This window comes from Corvus cornix, chromosome Z (genome assembly GCF_000738735.6).
Source record: "Corvus cornix cornix isolate S_Up_H32 chromosome Z, ASM73873v5, whole genome shotgun sequence".
Lineage (NCBI taxonomy): Eukaryota > Metazoa > Chordata > Aves > Passeriformes > Corvidae > Corvus > Corvus cornix.
This window is the reverse complement of record NC_046357.1, coordinates 5,377,935-5,398,893: the sequence shown is the minus strand read 5'-3', so window position 1 is coordinate 5,398,893 and position 20,959 is coordinate 5,377,935. Positions and strand designations below refer to the sequence as shown.

At 37.8% G+C, this 20,959-nt stretch overlaps 1 protein-coding gene across 5 annotated transcripts in view; it reads right to left on the bottom strand.

The window, feature by feature from the left end:
• The window catches only part of PDE4D (phosphodiesterase 4D), a 369,025-nt gene that overhangs the window by 68,359 nt on the left and 279,707 nt on the right, over positions 1–20,959 (bottom strand). For all 5 annotated transcript variants that reach the window (XM_039566799.1, XM_039566803.1, XM_039566800.1 and 2 more), the window contains 2 exons: positions 19,030–19,103; positions 18,166–18,215 (listed from right to left, as the gene is read on the bottom strand). In XM_039566799.1, the coding sequence (XP_039422733.1) occupies positions 18,166–18,215; positions 19,030–19,103 (124 nt within the window). The remainder of the gene's footprint in view (positions 1–18,165; positions 18,216–19,029; positions 19,104–20,959) is intronic.

Below are 20,959 nucleotides of genomic sequence, written 5' to 3'. Positions count from 1 at the left end.
AAACTTCATGAAAACATGAATATAGACCTGGTCTCCCTAACTTGTTCAGTCTCTGTATATCCACATTATTCATGACACCCCTCTTACGGTTACTCTTTTCTAGTGTGCCAAAAACTAGTTATTTGCATTAGGGTTTAAGTACTTTACAAGGTGTCTTCTGATCTCCTTCCTGAGTCAGCTGTGAGACATTACTTATTTGGTGCCTTTGCCTTTAAGCTGTGACATTTGCAGTTCTACTGCAGTTTCACACATGCAACATATTGTCTATATGTTAGCAAAGCTACCCCATTCTCATTTAAATTATGCCCCTATGTTCCCATTGCTGTGATGCATCTAAAACTGCTAAAAATGAAGAGTGCTGCTGTTTTGGGTCAACTGCTTCTCATGCCAAATAATGCCATCAAAGTGGTTTTTTCCATCATAATTCCATCATTCCTTTCTTCTGAATCTACCCATCTATAGCCTTCTTTCTTTACATTCTAATAGTAATAAAAACCTCTTTGAGACACAAACCAGCAGCTACAGCTTATCAGTACAAGCCCTAGCCTAGGCCTGGAGCTCTTTACTGGTACAGTGGTAATGACAATGAAAAATGAGGCTTGTCTTTCTTGTTATTAAATCAGCAATGCCAACAATCTAAAATACCAGAGTGTGGACTCAAACATTTTCAGAAATACTGAAAAATCCCATTTTAAAAAGTTGATTAGCTGCAACTAGTAAATTCTTCCAATACTAAAATATTTACTGTTGTCAGACTTTAGCTGGAACAAGTTAGTCCTGACCCTGTAAATTATAATCAGGTAACAAAAATATGGCAGCCTGACATCTTTAGTATCTTGACTTTTTCACACACAAGGTCCAGCAAACTTCATTGCCTCTGTTACTGCCTTCCTACCTCTGATTGTGCAACAGAGGATAAATATTCAACATCCAGATTAAAAACTGAATCTTCTAGGATGCTCATGTTAATTGTTAATCCTGTTCTAGATTTAAAAATCTTCACAGGAAAGAACTGGTGGAGGGAAAAATGTACAGAAATCATATATGTGCTCATTATTTTCCAAAGTTCACTGTATCAACAATATTCTTTTACAGGATTTTCTTTTTTTTCTTTTTCTAAATAAATGTGTAAGTGTTAATCCTTTAAGAAAAACCAGGAGTGTTTTTCTAAGAGCTTGATTCTGAAAGGTAGCAAAATGCTATTGTGCTGTTGTCTTTCAAAACACCATTGACACCAGAGGTGTTGCAGCATGAGAATATCCAGGATGCTTGCAAGAGGCACCAGTTGCAAGAAATCTCCTGTGCAAACTCCCCTGAAGGTGACTGTGCCATAGGCACTGTGCAGAATGGCAACCCCTTCACGCAGCAGCTCAGGTTGGAGCCAGTGGACTGTCAAAGACAACGAGAAAGGACTGATATTTTGTATTATACACCAATGCTGGCTGACTAGTCCTGGGAAACACAGTCAGACCTCTGCTTCTGTGACTCATGCCTTTATCACAATATAGATTTTCTAGTTAAATTGATAAGGCTGTACTATATATACTACTTGTGTATTAACAAAGTAAATTTTATTACATGAAGTGACACAAACACAACCATTTCCGTTCCTTGTAGCTCTTATACCTTTATATTTATAAAACTATAGTCCTGAATTATGATATTTTGAGTAAATATATTAGAAATATGAAAGATAAAAACTAATAATGCATATTTATGATAATAACTACTAGATAACTAAACTAAGTAATTATAACTTAGCTATCTAATTCAATAATTCACACAGCAAATGTTACCATTCAAGGTAGAGTCAACTTATTTCAAGGACAGCTCAATTTCAATAATTCTACTGTAACAATTAATGTACATTGAAATAGTTCTGATACAGTCTAAGGATTTTATATGGTAAATGAAATCAGGTTATGCACCAAATAAAGGACTACAGGTAATACCACTTGCCTCGTCCTTAGCCAAGTTATTTCATGGAGAACAGTATCTATATGCAGGAAGTTGGTCATTAAAGGGATTTGGAAAATCCCTTTGGAGAAATACTGAAAGCATCATTGTAAATTCTCTCTCTCTCTCTCTTTCTCTCTCTCTTTTTTTAATGCATAACACTCTTATTTCCAAGACATTTTACGGATTACCGAGCAAATAGGTGTAATATTAATACACAGTAACAGATACATGATGTATAGACTTAGGCTGAAGAAAACTATAAAAGTAACTAGGAAAATTAAATAGGAGCTAAGCAAGCTGAGAGTGTTTTACAACAGTTGATGTGTACGCAGCAAACAGGGGCATTCTCATTTCAGGGCAACCACTGCTCTCTGGGAAATGAGTTTAAAAGTGTTTCATTTAAGTGAATTCATGTCCACATCCATAAGGCTATGGGAAGCTAGCCAATTTAAGCAGCATTCAGTTATAATCTAGTTATAGAGTGCCACAGTTAGACAGGAACAAACTGTTTCTTTCAGCTACATTTTCAAGACTATCTCGTAAAGTATCTACTTTTAAATCTGAAAATGGGAACTGTTTCACATTGCTAACAGGGGCATTTGCTGAGATCACAGTGACATGTCCAAAGTCAACAGAAGGAAAGGCACACAGAGTTAAAAGAGCCTCTAAGCAGATTCCTGACTCCTAGATGTAGGAGGAAAGGAGGTTTTTTGATCACGTGTTAATGTTCTAGATGATGCCTCAGGCTTTAATCTCATATTTTTCAAATCCTCTACTTCTTAGTGTGTAACTGAAGTTTCTTGTAGCCTGTTAACTTCTGCTCTCTCATGCTAGGTAGACATAACAAAGCCTCTCCAGGCCTGCTCTCAAGGGGCACTCAGTCCATCCCAGGCCCAAAAAGTATAAACCAAAAGCCTCTAAAGGCGGGGCAAGCTTGGGGAAATTACATCATTCACTGAAGCTTTAATTGGAGAATTAACCCTGATATGCAAATGAACCAAACTTATAAAAGTGCAAAGAACTCATGACCTGTTGTCCATCTTGGGGTCCATCTTGGCAGTAGCCTCTGGCTCCCCAGGGGGTACCTTTGAAGGCCTTTCAAATAAATACCTACCTTATTCCCTTATTCTTGTCTAGTCTCTGTTTTAGGTAGCCTCTTCAGGCATCATAGACAAGGGAAATTTGCCTCTTTCCCGACACTATTGCTGTACAACACCCTAATTAGGGTGTACTTGAAGAACAGAATTCTCACTCATTGCACAGCATCCCAAGATCTTTAGAAATGTACACCTATCCCCACATATGCCTTATGTGCAGTGTGTAACTAAAGCCTAAACCAGAGAAAGTGTCATCCTACTGATGCTGTCTCATTTGAAGCCTATTTTTAAGCATGTATTAAGGAGTAGGGACACTAGAAGTAGCCAACATCAAGAAAGGAATAAAGCCATAAATAAGATTAATTGAAACAGCTACAAATTTGATGGGGTTGAATCAGAGATGCTGAGATTTACTTGCAGATTGAAAAGCACATCTGACATCTGATTTTGACACTTTATAGAGAAATTGCTGATGATTTTTATGACTTTATAGGGATATTGAGGAATTAGAGAATATTTAACAGTTAAGATTCAAGTAAATACAAAATTATTTCTACATTGTATGGAAGTGCATCAGTTACTATCACAGTGTATTTTTAAGGTGATTCCAGTTAAGAGACTTTGCTTGCTTCCTCACCAGAAACACAGATTTACAGGTGCATCTAAACCCCCTCCCTCAAGATCCAACTAACTATGAAAGGCTAAGGGAATAGGGAATTGGGATTGTTCAGCCTGGAAAAGAGGCGGCTTCTGAGTGACCTTACTGGCTTTTGCTTATGTAAAGGTAGCTTACAAGAGAGCTGGAGAGGGCATTTTATATGGGCAAGCATAGCTTTAAACAGAAAGGAAAGAGATTTGCATCAGATGTTAGAAAGAAATTCTTTACTGTGAGGGTGGTGAAGCACTGGAACCAGTTGACCAGAGAAATGGATACCCCATTCCTGGAAGTGTTCAAGGCCAGGCTGGATGAGGCTGTAAGCAGCCTGGTCTAGTCGGAGGTGTCCTTGCCCATGGCAGGGGGCTGGAAGAGTATGTTCTTTAAGGAGCCTTTCAGCCAAACCATTCTATGGTTCTACGAAAAACAGTCCATCGACATGACCACACAGATTGCAAAAACGTAAGAACTCGGCTCGAACCGAGGGCCGTGTCGGTGACACAACTCTGGCTGTGTGTGCCCTATCTGGAATGTCACCAGGCACCGCCGGCGTCAGGAGGGGCGGAGAAGCGGGACGGACGCTCCGAGCGTCCCTTCCCCGCTCCGCAGCCCCCGCTGGTGTCAGTACCGCCGCTTGTCGCGCCGCCGGCCGCCGCAGCCCCCGGGACGTGCCCTCCGTCCGGCCTCGCCCCGTCCAGCCCTGTCCCAGCCCTGTCCCAGCCCCGTCCCAGCCCCCGGCAGCGCCCGGCAGAGCCGCGTTCCCCTCACACGGGCACCCGGCCCGGAGCCGGCTCTCGTCCCCCGCGGTCGGCGGAGCGTGTGCCGGGGGAGCATGGGCTGAGCAGGCGGCGGCCCGCGGAACCTCCGGGCAGCCGGCACCACGGGGCGCTCAGTCGAGAGTCAGCGAAAAGCTGTTTCCTAAAGGCATTAAACGTTTGAAAAATGTGTCTAAAACATTCACCCCGAGGGGCCGAGTCTCTCCCCTTCCATGGCAGTTTCATGTCACAACTAGCATCTGTTTTCCATGGCAGCCCACCTAACTACAGCAGCAGGAGGATGAGAAGCACCTGAGTGTATGGTTATTTTGGCACTAGAGGTCGTGAGGTTTGGCAATCGACATTCCTTCAGAAGTATTTTAGCTATATGGATGTGATGCTTGAACGTTCCACGTGATGCTGGGAAAACCGTGTGGAAAGAACAGGCATTAGAAGTGCGTGTGGCATCTGGGAGGTCAAGGCCACTAATATGCAGGCAGGATATTGCACCAAACTGCAGACACTGTGTTGTAGAAAACAAAAGGGAAAAAGACCTTCTGAGAATTTATGAGATAAAACACATTCCAAGTCTGAGCTAGTGGGAAAACTGTGGGAGAGAAGGACAGTGATTAGTTTGTCAGACTGGCTTGGTGATGTTAAATCTAACAGGATTTACACTGTAATCTGCAGCATCCGTATAGTGTGTGAGTCTGGTGCGTACCTCATAACATGTGACTCGGCTGATTGCCAGTTATCCTCATCATCTGTTACTATAAATGTCTGAAAATATCTGTTCTTACAAGCTTTCCTCTCCTGTCCAAACCTTTACTATGTATCCTTACCCTCATGTGTTCTCTATACCCCCCCAATATATTCTATACATACACATATGTCCAAAATACAACAAATTCAATTTTATAAAATTACCCCCCAGTTTATGTCCTTGTCTCTAAAGCAAAATTCCCCTTTGAATGAAATGTATTAGCATCATTTAAGCCCCAGGTTTTTTGCATACTAATACCAGTTCCTGGATTGTTTCTGATTTTGCAGTCAGATACATTTTAGCACAGAGTTTGCAACGGATGTACTGTTACTGCGAACATAATGAATCATTAGCACTCCCACCCACCCAAGAAGTGAGAGCCAAATGTTCAGTCCTAGCAAAAACACTTGAAACTCCATTACTTTTCAAAATAATTACAGCTGTTGGCCCTGTGTATGACTTCAGCCCACAAAGTGGGAAGTGGCACTTTGATGGACTTGCAAAAGCAAAGCACAGCAGACTGGCAGAGCTGTAGACACGCCTGCTGCTGCTGCTTTGTTTCATTGTAATATCTGCACTTCACAATAACCGTTGTTACTTTTGTTTTAGAAAGCTTTTCTTCAAGTGGATGGCAAAGCCAGAAAGGAGATAGAAAAAGCATACATAAACTATCCGTGTTCTTTTTCTGCTAAGTAAGCACATCACTCATTTCAGATGCACTTTTTTTCAACTACAGGAAGTGAGTAATTTCTACAGAAGCCAAGAGGGCTCAAACAGGTTTAATTATAAGAGAAAGGAGTGGAAATCTTGCAGCATTTTCTTTATCTGATAGTCATATATTATTCTTGGTTATGGTGGCAGCTGTGTCTTGCAAGAATGAAGAAAATGTAAGGGAGGAGATAGAAAAACAAAGCCTGTCCTATATCTACATTATTCAAAATAGTGATTCTTCTTCAGAAGGTCAGATGTGTTATAAATGTCCTGCTGCATCAACAGAATTAAGCTACAGTTGGCCTTTGCTTAAAAATGACTGAAAAAACTGTCAAAAATGGTTTGCAGCAAGCAGGCTTAATCCATTTACAGACAGCTCCCTAAAGCCATGACTAAATTTCTTAATTTTTAAAATTGGCCTGTTGTTGTCGTCACTCTTCCAGACACAGCAATTAAGGTGGAAATATAGGCCAGCCATCAGCTTTTTCAATGAAAACAACCACCGTAGTACCAAGTGGGGAGTCGTGACAGGACTGGTATCATTCATGCCACCTGTGTAGCAAGGTGAAAATCCAGAGAAAGAGAAATGCAAAAATTAAGTCAAATCTTGGCCAGGCCTGAAAAAGCTTAATCAAATTCTGCTCACTGGGGTTGTTCCTTCAATCTCAGAGTGGACAGTCAAACCAAGAGCAGTAACAGAAATGAAGGAAATGAAACCCAGATTTCTACTCATTAAAGTAAACTTTAAAAAAAATGGTTAAGCTTCATGCATAATGTTCAACAACAGAATACTGGAGAACAATTTTGCCTGAATTCTGTTTATACTGAGTGCAATAGTTTTAAGATCCAGAGGAACTGTCAGCTCTGAGTGTGGAGTTTTATGGCAGAAGTCCATTGCTACTGCCTGTGATGAACTCAAGAGTCTCTGGCTCTGGGAGAGTAATGTATTTGTCTTTGTTTGTGTATAGACACCAAAAGAAATTCAAAAGTTATTGGGAGTTTTCTGAGTCTAAGCTTACAAAAAAAAATTCTGATTGTGTAACTCTTTCAGATGAGATAAGATTTCTATTTGTCTAGGACGTAGAATCCATTTAAGATGATCAATATAGCAGCAAAGACTATCAGAAAACAGTCCCTTCACCATATAAAGTGCTTTGTCTGTGCACTTATAGGTGTAAATAAAATTTAAAAATTTACTCTTCTTATTAGTATATTTTAATAAATAGACTTGTAATGATTTTGAGTCTAATATGAAAGTAGTAGAACATTGAACTGTGAGGTAACAACTTATATGAAGTAAATATGTATAGTGTTTCAGGATGGGATAACAATATATTAAAAAAGGTAAAGTAAGACAATTTTGAAATTAGAAGCCAAGTTAAACTTTTTCCCCCCAGAATTAGTAGCTAGAGGATATTTATTTCCTCAAATGTAATTTTTAGCTGGGTATTTCTGATAAATCCACTTAATAGACTCATGCACAAGGACAACCACTGATTCATGTTCTTTGCCTTAGGAGTAGCCTTGAAATTCCATTCCCATTTAAAGCTGTGATGGACTACAATCTGTTGTGCTAACATTTCCACTTCATAGGAGAGCCTGACATTTATTCTCAGCTACACACTTCCGAAGTATTAGTAACACTGAAGCCATGTTTTTGTATTACAGGAGTTTCTGTAATGGCAAGAAGTGAGAATTGAAGCCTTGAAGTATGGCCAGATAGAAATAGTGGAATGACATTCTTGTCACGGAGAAAGTCTTCACAGAAGAATACCGAACCCCTTCCCCCCTTCCCCTGTCCCTCTAAAGAACAATTTCTGTTTCCAACCTCAGCTAACAGAACAGACTGTATGAAGTAAACAAAGTCAAGAACACTATTTGCTGAGTCCTGTTCCTCTGCTAAACAATTTCACAATTAAACAACTCATTAGATGTGGTGAACAGTCTTTTCTATGAAAGAGTTTATGCTTAATTTACTGTGCCAGTTGCATAGACTAAAGCCTTTTTTCATGATCCTGACTGGCATCTGGTAACAATCCATTCTTCAGCAGCACAACCAGCAATACAACACAGAGACTAGTTTGAGAACTGCTAGAAACAATCTTCTGAAAAGGAAAGTGGCTAATATAAACTTCAAATATATGATAAGTTTTATTTAAATGTACGTTGCTACTCATGCCAGGGATCTGATCATAGCTAAACCTTATCTGCTAGCCATGAAGCTGTGAGACTGTGGGCTTTAGCCTGGGGATTTACTAACACTGAGCATTTATTCTGGTGGATGAAAAGTCACACTTTACTCCTTCATTTCTGTCGGTGTCTTCTCACTTAGCAGAATGAGCTGAGGGGTATTTATATGTCTTGTAGTCCTTCTCATTTGCAAGACTGCCTGAGAATGCACTAGGGAAACTCTTTCCCTGCACTGAAATATTAACAGTAGCTTCCAAATAACCTTGTCTAAGCAGTGCCAGATGAGGAGCTAATCAGTAACTTAGACATTAAAACGGTAATCTGCCTTTTCCACCAACTTGCTGAACTTGTAAAGAAATTACATTAATTACATTCTCTTAGGAGAAAGATGGATTTTTTATGGTGTATTTTTGACTGATGGAGTCGTTACTTTCAGTCAAAGAACTACAGTCGTTAAGAAAAAAATACTATATTTTGATTTTATTCTGTGGAATTTTAGTCTTCAGAATACTTATGTAAACCTTTTTTATTTTGCAAAGATAATGTGGCCATAGTAGATGTTTTATAATTCAGTTCTGCAGGATTGAGCTGTGATTGGAAATAATGCTTGCAGTACTGGCCTCTCACAGAACTATCAAAGCACACAGTTTTCAAAAACAAATGCATATGAGTAAAACTATGTATACTATGAAGTAGAAATACCTATTTATTTTAACAACCAATCTTCAAAGAAACTCTTGAAAAATAGGTGCAATTTTTATAGCCCTTCTTTTATAGAGAAGACCAACGTCTCTTTTGGAGGAAAGAGTTTTCAAAGTAGAACTAGCAAGTATTTCAACACACCAGGTCTTACCACCAACATATTGTTGAAGCACAAACAAATTTTGAAGCAACATTTATTCCTCTGAGCATCAATTCTGTGTTTCAGTGGGTATGTTTAGAGAACAGTATTTGTGGAACAGCACTGTACCCTTCTTTTTTGGAGTGTATACTGATGCTACAAGGAGCCTTTTTCTTCCTAGTGTCTTCCCGCACCACAGCTTTTCACTGCATTATATGACACAGCCACCTCTGCCTCCTAAGGAAGAAATAACCCAAACACAAAAGGTGATGATAGACAGAATTCAAGGGAGTATAAATCTGCAGGGAGGGTGGAACTGCACTAGACCAAAGAAAAGTGTAGTTAAAGACTAATTGGTGCTGCAGGTTCAGATTTTACTCAGCAAAGCAAAACCTTGCAGATTTTATTGTGAGAATCAGCAGAAGCAAGGCGATCAGATTTTGGTTTCCCAATATCATACCGTGAATATCTACAGCTGATATATGTATCTATGGCTGTATCTATGCTTACATACATCTCCAAGTAGCAGAAGCATGTGAGGACTACGTGGTTTAACCACATGACTGTCGCTTTCCTGTATGAAAGTCATATGCATACTATCTATGTTAGCTGCTTGCTTTTTGAAAATACTACCTCAAACTGCAAAAACATATATTGCTGTAGGACTAACCTTTCTCTGCCCACCTCCTTTATGTGATAGTTTTTCAGAATTGAAGATTGAACAAAGAATGATGAGATTCAAACAAACGGATGAGAATGCAATGAGATTCATGAGATCAAATTTGATGAGATACAAATTCTCTTTATCTTATATCTTATATGCCAAAAAATGTTTTGAGATTCACCCCCAAACCCCCTCAAAAAATTAAAAAGGAGGAAGCCACTGGAAAATAAATATATTTATGCAGCTGAAATGCTGAAATAGATCATACAGATCCCTTTTTGGAAAGGAATCAGAAAAGAAGCAGAAAGAGCAGAATAAAAAACACAGTTTGGGGGTCAGGTATCATTTGCCATTGCTTGTATTTGCTGAACTCCAATTAAAAAGAATTAACCTACACAAAATTCTGATTTTTCTTTTTCTCTTTGAAAATTAGGGTTCAAACCTAGTAACATTAATAGCAAAACCAACCACATCTACAATAATGATACCACAACAGTTTAAAGACTCTTCCCCAAACAAATACTGTTTTCTTTCCCATTAGTTGCCTACTGTCATCTGCTGGAGCTTCCCAAATCCCAGTGATAACATTTAGTTAGCTCAGCTTTCCATGTTTGGAAACTCTTGTTTGATTTTCTTCTTCATTTCTAGACTTCTTCCTAGGCTTTTTATTCTAGTCCTCTTTGCACACCTTAAATTAAACACTAATTAGTCAATAGTTCTACAGTATGTGCACTAAGTAAGCTATTAGCATATGACTTAATACAAGGGGAATTTGTAAATGCTTGCTAATCCAGTAGTCACTTCTGTAATACACTCCTGATTTAATTCACATTTTTTTAGCATAGTAGTAAGCTACCTAGGGGCAAAATTCACTCACTTGGATATAATCCTACCTTGCTCATTATAATTAGGGAAATAAACCTTTTATTTTTAACATAGTATCCTATGATTTAGGAGAGACTACCTTAAGTTTTTGTCTCTCATCTTTATTTTTTATTTCGCTTAACATTCGTCCAACTTCATATGTAATTTAAATGTTCAAATATAAATATCAGCCAAAGAAATTAATTTAAAATACGGTGGGCAGAAGGAATAATTAATCAGATTGGCAATTTTATGCTAGCATTTTAATGTAAATATTTAGGAATAATTTTTTAATACTCCATAACAACTAAAACTTTATGCATGTGACCACAGCTACTTCATTAACTCAGAAAATCATCATAATGGGAATAAAATCAAGATTTCCCTAGTACAAATAAAGTTTACCTCTACTCAGGACAGAGATGAATCTTGTTAACTGTGAGCTGATTAAGGACTATGACAAAAACACATAAATTTTCCAATTCTATTAACAGAAGGCAACAGTCATAAAGCTCTGAAAACCTGTCTGAGTACTATGATTTGGGTTTGAGTAGGGAATTTTAAAGTCATACCCTGTCACATTTAACATTTCAAGTGAAAGTTCTCCGGTAAGAACTACTGGGTTTCATTGCCTCCCATCATTCCTCCCAAAATCCCAAAGTCAAATTTGGTAAAATTTTTGCTGCAGTTCTTCTCTGACAGGCTTCTGGTAGAGAATACTTTAGAATGTTTGGGACGATGCTAAGCTGCCTACTGCTGGTCTCTCTCATGGACAGTGACACCAAATTAACATCCTTGGGTAACTCCAAGATTTTGCAGAGGCAGTGTGGGGGTTTAGGGCCTCTGCAGAGCACATGCAATCCCTGAGACACCTGCTTGCCTCCCCTGACTGTAATGAATGCCTATGGTTGTTCAGAGGGATTTGATACCAAGACAGCCAACTGGAAGCATGAAGCACAGGGGGATGTCTAAATACCTGACTGTATGCCAATCACTTGCTTCCATGCTTCCCAGTTCCCACTACCAAATATTTTCTGAGTTGAATTACCTAACATTGGAAAAAGAGGTCTTTTTGCATGAATATGTTGTAACTTCTGGCCTGAGAGCAGAAGGCTGACTTTTAGGCATTGCTTATACTTGAAATTTTTAATCCTAGTTCCTGAGAAAGCACAGTAGGCACAAGCGGATATGCCTACCACCAGACCTGGCATTACACCTTTCACCTGAAGATGAGTCATTTTGCAGGCTGCAAAGCAAAATACATGAGGTCAGACAGAGAAAATACAGAAAAGGGAGGCTTTGTTGTAGCTTTTCTCCAGGGTTGTCTGACCATGGCTTCTGGTCACTCTGATTCACTGCTGTGTTCAGGCTCCTTACTCAGGAACCTGCATATAATGAAAGTAGAACTTTGCAATTTAACGGATTATTTCAATGTAGCCCTTAATTTTTTAAACGGATACTCAGGAAAGTGAATAGGCTTGAAAAGGCCAGTTTTTCAGTAATCTATTAAAGGAAAAAAGATCTACTTTCAAATATAACTTTTGAATTGGAGAGATGATAATGTGTCCCTGATCAGAAATGCCAGATGCTGGATGAAGATGTGAAAAGAGGGTACACTCAGACCGCATCCAGCAGTCATACCAGAAACCACGTCTGCTTCAGTTTTGTTTTCTATATTCATCAGACAAAGGACAGCATTTGTAATAGGAATGAGAAAAATTACATAGGCAAGAGTCTTATTTTTCTTTCTGATTTTTTGCAACTCATTCCTAAAAACCAAACCACATTTCACTCTTTTAAATTGTTCTACTGCTGTTATGAATACAATAAATACAGCCTGGGGTCATGTACCGTTCTCTCCTGCGCTACACTACCAGTGCCTGTAACTGACACAGGATGAAAGGAGAAGAAGCACATGAAGCTTGTCACCCTGTCTCTCTTTCCAGTGAAGTGGACAGTTTGGGTGAAATGGTGATACAAGGATTTACTGATGCAGCAAAATATGAGACCAATTTAAAAGTAAGAAGCAAAGATTTATGCGGGGTTACATTAAGACTATTGATGTGAAGACTGATAATGCCTCTCAGGTTTTATTTTTAAATGGATCCCTATTCTAACTCCAAAATGGGTGAGTCTGTAACAAAATCAAGGCTGTACTACGCTGCAGTCTTATAAAAAGTAACCTGAAGTGCTAGATGAAGATAGCAAGCAGAGGTCAGCTCTATGATGCATTCTAGTCTCTATGCACTGTAGTAACCACCAAATATTTCTACTAAAACAGACTGTTGAAAAATTAAATTCACATGTAAGGGCCTAGTGTTGTTGTCTACACACTGCAAAACATCTACTTTTATTTTCTAATTTTTGATTTGGGTGGTTAATTTTAATTACATGGGCATTCTTGCCAGGAATGTTGTAAACTGTGACTTATACTTCTCTGTTTAACTTTCTATTTTATGAAAGCTTACATATTTACCTATCAGGTGTCAGTGCTGAAGGGCACTATTCAAATATAGAGAGTATTCTATTTTGTACCATGGTTTTATTCACCTCCTTGAATGTGAGATGATACATGAACAGCTTATCTGGTTCAAAACCACATCAGTCCTCTTCCTGCTGTTCTGCCTCAAGAAGGATAATCACTGTCTTACAAACCCACTGACACTAAAAGAGCCCTACGTATAGATTTCATTTGAAGTCTTTCAGTTAGGAAAGTTTTGCAACATTAACTAAAACTCTACAAATCAAGATGGATAAAGTATTCAGCAATCGCTCACAGTTGTATCATGTTAATAACAACCTCCTCCTTAAACTGATGGAGCTGAACTGGAGACAATTCCTTTTGAAAAGGAAAAACAGTTTACTAAATGACTCTTTTTAAGCAGTTTTTTTTTCACTGTAGCACACGAAAGTGCTGCAACAGCTATGACACGGAGAAACTTTTTCTGAATGCGAGCAAATATGGCTTCCATTCATTGGTATCAAATGCTCACAAACTCTGCACGTGCAAGGGAAGAAGCTGCTAATTCACCCCCAAAGATGAGGAAGTGACTGTGACAGTCTGGGTGGGGAGCAGACTCCCGTCTCCAATGCCTTACCTGTTAGCTGCGTACCTTACTTACTATAGGTCAGGGGATGGATGAATGAATTTCAGTCTGAATGTGACTTGTGCCCTGTACCTCACTAAGCAATATTATTTTGTTTGTGTTGTGGCTAACAAGGCTATAAGTGAGATAACTCTCTGTTTATCATGACCTAGATAACGCCTTTTAATGATTAACTGAAGAATACCTGATGTAAATATGGCTGTTTTCCAAATCTGTTTTATTTATGAAAAATATTGTTGATTGTTTAAGAAAACAATATACAGGTCACTTTAAAGTACTTTTCAAAGAAATGATGGGGAACTGGTTCAACTCCACTAGAATTGTTCAACTCCACTAAAGCTGATTATTATCAATCCTATATTCAAAACACTTGCTGGAAAAATTGTGAGCTTGTTTAGCAAAAATGAAATAGCTGAAACTAGCTAAAACAAAGGAGATCTACATTGCTGCTTGGTTACTGAACTTCATGGATCAGATGGAGGGATTTCAATGGAAGCTAAATCTGCATATGCTCTGGACTGCAAAATATAAATACTCTTCTCTACTCTTAGAATTCATAGAATCATAAAATGGTTTGGGTGGGAAGAGACTTTAAAGATCATCTAGTTCCAACACCTTCTACTAGACCAGGTTCTGAGTGCTCAAAGCCCCTGCTCAAACACTTCCAGGGATGGGGCATTCACAACTTCTCTAGGCAACCTGTTCCAGTGCTTCACCACTCAGTATTTCTTCCTAATATCTAATCTAAATCTGCCCTCTTTCAGCTTAAAGCCATTTCCCCTTGTCCTATCATGACAAACCCTCGTAAAGAGTCCCTCTTCAGCTTTCCTGTAGGCTCCTTTATGTACTTGAAGGCTCCAATAAGATCACCCTGGAACCTGCACTTCTCTGGACAGAGCAATGCAACTCTATCAGCCTGTCCTCACAGGAGAGGTACTCCAGCCCTCTGATCATCTTCCTGGCTTCCTCTGGACTGGCTCAAGAAGGTACAAGTCTTTCTTATGCTGGGGGTCTCAGATCTTGATGTAGTACTCCAGCTGAAGTCTCATGCAGTGACTTCAGCAAGGCCTCAGACACTGTCCTTCAACACAATATCCTCATAAGCAAACTCTGGAAGTGTGGACTGGATGAGTGGACAGAATTGTAGTATAAAACTGGCAAGCTCAATCCTTGTGTCACAGATAGTTTCATTTTTTGGAAAAAAAAATATTTATATTTCACTGGTCATGTTAAGAGAATTACTGTCAGTTTGAAATTAAACACTAGTATGTTTCATAGTGAGAGAGACCCCTCTTTTGGTTGAAATAGTTAACACCAAGCATGGGAGAACTGTTCAGCAAACTGAGTTATTCCAGGCTAGTCTCAGTCATGGGAGAGAGGCATTTGTAGGGAATTAATATCCCTTTGAAGACTTCTAACAGAAGTAAGCTTTAATTTCTGCTTATTCACACTAACTATAGTTAAAACAGATATTTACACCCTAGAGTCTAAAGCAAGTATGAAAAGTGGCATCTAAAAATTCTGTTGTTACATGAAAAGCTCCCATCTCCTACTCCCTAATTTCTCTGCAAAAGGAACACTCAGCACCTTAGAGCATAGTTTTCTGATAATGAACTTCAAGTATGTCATTGATATTCATTAGCTTCATTCAACACAGCTTCCAAAAGGGATTCATGTGGATATACTGAATAGAAAAGACTTTATTTTGATCACCAATCTCTATATATTTACACTGAAAAATCACCATAAATATTAAGGCTACCATGGTAGCTGTTGCTTCTAAGAATTTGAACATATGATTCCTGTGCTTCTTCTCTTCTCAATGTCATAGTTTCTTACTTTTTTGCTAAGGTATTTTGTCACAGATTTATGCCTCATGGTGAATTCTTAAAAGAGCAAACAAGAGAATTTTGCTCTTGCTTTTTTAGTTTGTTCTTTCAATTTTGCTCTTGGCTTTACCAGATTGCTTTTTGTCCTTCCTTTGTTGTTTTCCCTGTATATTCTGCAGTAGTTCCCTTCTGTGATCATCCCTTTCCTCAGAGAGAAACTTCCCAATGACACATCTTCCAGGAAGTTTAGCAACATAAAATCTCCATCTTAAGTGTCTGTTTTCTGGTTAATCATCAATATAGCTTAGTGACACTGTGCGCTCCAGTCACCTAGTTTGCTACCTTGTCAATCAGTTCTTGCTGAGGTTGCAAGCTGAGCCATCTGGATGACATGATGAGACACTACCCTGGCTGTTGTATTGGTCTGGATACTCCATGACACAACAGCACAACCAGGAGGATTTCGTAGCAGGAAAGGTCTGTATAAGTTACATTTTGAACATTCCTCACAAAAATTCAAAAAGCATCTGAAAGTGTTTTCAATTATTCTGTGAAATGTAGCAGAAGTGTTTTTAATATACCTTTCTTCTTAACATACTGCTGTAAACATGTTTTACTAGAATTCTATATGCCCCAAGAACAAACCTGTGCATATTTCTGCACCTTTGCCCTGAAATTTGTTGCCATGGAAATATCAAACCCACCTCATAACTAAGAACGGGCAAACCCTTTCATGCAAAATAGTATCCAGCCTCAATCTCCATTCAACAGTCAAAATTAATTGTAGCCATTTTCATGCTTTATAGTGACTTAATATCTTTGCTATATCACTAAAATCTTTCAACCACTTATATCCAGTGCACACAGGCCCAAGATCATCCAGTTCAGTGCATAATTTGGGCACAGCAAATCCAGCAGCATTTCTGAGAAATTAGATTAAACTAAATTAGACTAAATTATTCTTACTGTTCTTTGCCTTTTCTTGCTGCCTTTGAATTTATTGGCAAAGAATAATTTTCTAGATTAATTGGAGAGCTGACTGTAGTACCTTCTTTCTAAACTTTAAAATTTCAGATGATTTATGGCTGACATGTAGAGTATACTCTGCAGATTAAATGAATGGAAACCTTCAGACCAGGGAGAATTTAAAAAGCGAAACATCTTCCTACAGAGAGTGTCTTGCGTCCTGCTGTCTGAACAGCTTCTCCTGCTGGAGAAAAGAAGCTGACCTATGGCAAATAGCTGTGGGAGAACATGTAAGAGTGTTCACCTGCACGCACATCTTCTCTTCTGGATATTGTATTTCCTTTTAGTGTCATGAATTTTACTCTTATAAGTTTTCTAAAGTTAGTCCCTTGGAGTTGAAGAAAGAGCCCTATTTTTGAGTATCTCTATCTCCAGCTTAAATACTTCTGGATTACTCTGCTGTGAGACAAATCAAAAAATCAAAAATAGATATAATATTCATAACTGAAATGGCTTATAGAGAGCAATTTGAAACCAATGCCCAAAATCATCTCTTCAAGAAATATATTAACAAATGATCATGAATATAATTTATCTACATATATATCTATATCTTCTAATATTTCATTAACATGATGTCTTTCTGTTAATAGAATAGATTTAAAGACTTAACCTTCTGTTCCCTGATGAGCCCTACACACAAATGCTCATACTGTATGATGAGTTCCTAGGAGAATAAAACTATATAGCACTGCCAAGACTGGGTCCTTTTAAGGTAAATATGGATATTGGGAGAGGTTAGTTGAAAAAACCCATTGATTTTAACACATTCCAGAGCCTAAAAGCAGAAACTATTCAACATTGAAAAGCCACACGTCTCCTCAAAATTGCTGAAGTACCATTTTTTTCTAGAGATATGAATGTATAATTCAATTAAAAAGATGATATATTTTGAAAATTATGGAAAATTGCGTTTCTGGTTTAAATAATAATTTGCCTGTTTAGTAAGTATACTTTCATCAAGAAGAAAAGCAAATGCTCTTTCACTCTGCCAGAACATGATAGAGAAAGTAACTACCTGGAAAATTACACAGTGTAAGAACCTGTGAATTAACATGATATAAAAAATACAGGGTCCAGAAAAGTGTATTCCCATAAAGACACCTAAGACCAAGTTGTCAAAAAGATAACCAAAAGTAGCGTGGGGTAAAATTTTCCAAAATATTAATGTAATTTACACTGTTACACTGTTAGTCTTGTTTTTAAGTCAATGTTTCCTTAGAAATAATATTGTCTTTTAAAAGGATTTTTTTCCCCTCATACAAATGTTATAGAAATAGGATTTACCATTCTACATCAGAAAAGTCAGTTTTGAAAATTTCTCCTCATTGCATAAGCACTTTTAATGTGAAGGCTTTGTGTCTGTATAGCTACAGAACTCTATGTCCCAAAAAGAAAGATCAATGGATTCATCATATCAGCTTTTTCTACTAGATTTCCTTGCAAAAAGTTGCTAATGAATGTATTCATGACAAAGTCACACACTGGTATAAAAAGAAAAAGAATTGGGAAAGAACTTAAAACTGGAATAATGAAATAGAAATCAGAAGTTAACATGATAGAACACTAAAAGTCACCAATTTGAGCCACTATGTGACTCAAAACCTCTTTAATAAAACAGATATAAGGATATGAAGCAATATACATTAATTACTATAAAACGCATTTTTCAGTTAGATGCTTTTATAAATAAATTATTCTTACCTGTTATAGTTGCTTTGTTAATAGATGGTTGGCTACACATTGGTGATCGTCTATTAAAAAGGAAATGAGAAAAGTTTTAAGCCTGATGAACTCACAGATGACTGAATCCTTGAACAATATAACAGATAATACATTACCTGGGAATTTATTTGGGAACTCCAGGGCAGTAATATTTTGGAAACTTACAGGTTTATTAAAAGCCTGCCTAATCACACCTAGAGCTTATACATAGTTTGAAATGTGATTTATAAACATTTACAAAGACATTCTTTTCTTTGAAATGCTAATTACTTCTAGTTCTCAAGATGTGTATTTTGGCTGAAGGAAATCACTTCACTACATTTGCCAGTGTAACTAACATTAGTGTTAACTGTGATGCTGTAACATGACTGGAGAAAGATCCATATTTATAATGGCTCATTTACAGTTATGAACTACTGTGGGTAAGTTAGGGTATCACTACCTTGGATGAGTTAGGTAGAGTTCTAGGTTGAGATCATGCAAGCAGCTCTCAGTGAGTGCAGCTGTCTGCTCACTCTGTTTCATTTGCAAGACTCAAATTGTGCCTGAGTGATCATCTTTGAATAATCTTAGACATATGACTACTTTATTGAAAATCATGTAAGATGCAAAAACCTGCTCCAAGTTTATGCAAGGACAGCAATGCAAGATCTATTAGAAGGCAAGGGAGCTGTTGTCTCAGCTACCAAATATAACACCTTCAGGGGATTAATAAACTTATTCATCATTGTTTCATGCAGGTTTGGTGGAACAGAGTGAAATCTGTAACATCTATTTGTCTTCTTTGTTTACGTTAAAAAAGTATCACTGCAAAAAGTTCAGTGGCCAAAAAATGACACTCACTTGCTGGGTGCCCGGTCTTGTAAATTGGTTAATGCAGCAAAGTTATTCCGGACAGTACGCAGGCTGGCCAGAACCTGGAACAAAAAAAGTGGTTTCAGTATAAATTTCTGCACAAGTGAGACTGATCTATCTTTGCTCCACTGTGCTGAAAGAAAAAGGAAAGAACGTTGCAAAACCACTGTAAAAGGTTTCCTGGGCTTGTTAGTCTGGAACCTTTGGCTATTATTTAAGAATATTATGTCTGTAATAGAAGGGCAGTAGTTTATTTCTCTTTTTCTGTTCCCCTCATAAACAACTTATTATCTGTTTGAAGGCAGGCTGACTTGCAGAGGAGGAATTTTTTACAAAATACTACTTACTTCTTTAAAATAACAATAAAAGCATTTGAGTTTGGAAGATAATAGCCCATTCAAGTCTAATACGTCATGCATAAGAAATAATTACAGAATCATTTTCAGTTCAGTCCCCATAAACTCTGAAGGACAAAGGAAATGAGATTGTCTGGATTGCTAGGAAAAGTAAAAGTGTCTCCTCTAGGAGGCACAGTTGACCTGGGGACTTAGTGCGGAAGGCCAGAGAAAGGGGAAGGCATCCCTGGAGAAGGTAGGAAAAGTCTGCAGGCTCTTACAAGCTTTATGCATTGGCAAAGACAATACAGATGAACTACTTCCTTTCTGGACTTAATTTCATGCAAGACAGCAGAGAGTGAATGCAGCAGAGAGGAGTGTCTTGTTGCAAGTGGCAGAGGCATTCCCTTCGGAAGGCAGTTGGATAACACTCAACAAATTTTGTGCCATGTAAGGGTAATAAGATGAACCTCTCCATCAGGGGAGAGGTAGTTCAGATGATGTCAGAGAGGAACCAAGAGTTAGTTGGAACTAGGCTGGAAGAAGGAGAAAGCAGCAGCAGTAATCATTGGTGTGTCTTTGCAGAAGTTGACCATTTATTTTCTCAGCCCAGACTGGGCTGGATTCCTGGTGAAGAATAACAAAAGAAGCAATGGGAAGCTGGATTTCAGAGATTTGAGTTGAGGAGTGCACAACCCTCTTTTCATAGCGCCTTAAATTTATACAGGAGGTAGGAAGAAGGTAGGACACTGAAGAAAAAATAATAAATTAATGAAAGCTTGTAACAGAAAGTATTCAAGAAGTGTTCAAGCTATTGGAGGTAATTTACAAATGAGTTAAGATAATATAAAATACATTTGTCTAGCTAAACAGTATTCATTTCCTTATGTTTTGCTTTCCAAAAATCAGAAAGCAAACTGACTTACTTTTAATTCAGCATGGATTAAAACCAATTATATATGTCATCAAATTTGCATGCTCAGCATACAGTGGAGATTTCAGACTACTTTTATGGAAGGCCCTTGCTTAATCTTTTCTCTGCTAATAAAAGATGATGGTTTTATTAATATTAAGGACTTGATCGAGTCTTATAAACACTGCCTCCATTTACAATATAATTAAATATATAATAAACTATTAAATTAATATTCTTTTAACAGCTTATTATTTGACCAAAGTAACCTGCATAGGGTGGCTGAAGCTGCCACTTTATTCTTATTTGAGACTGCTGTGTGACTCAACCTTTCTCTTTCCATTCACCTTCAATCACATATGACTTTATAATTACAGTTATTTGACAACAATTCCTATCTGTTTTGGAGTAAAACCCATCATCATGAGTTCATGGAATAGCAATGTTAACTTTCCATGCTTTATAAGGCAGCACTATTGTGAAAAATTGTGGCATTTTTATCTGAATTATAAAGAATTTTGAGCTGGTATTGTATAAACCAGAATCTGAATAGAAAAAGCAAACCTGGTTTTGTAAAGGAACATAAGTGTTCTGGATAAAATTTATCTCATGTCTAAAAATCTCATTGTACTCAATACATAAAAGATGTTCAGATGGAGAAATTGTAATT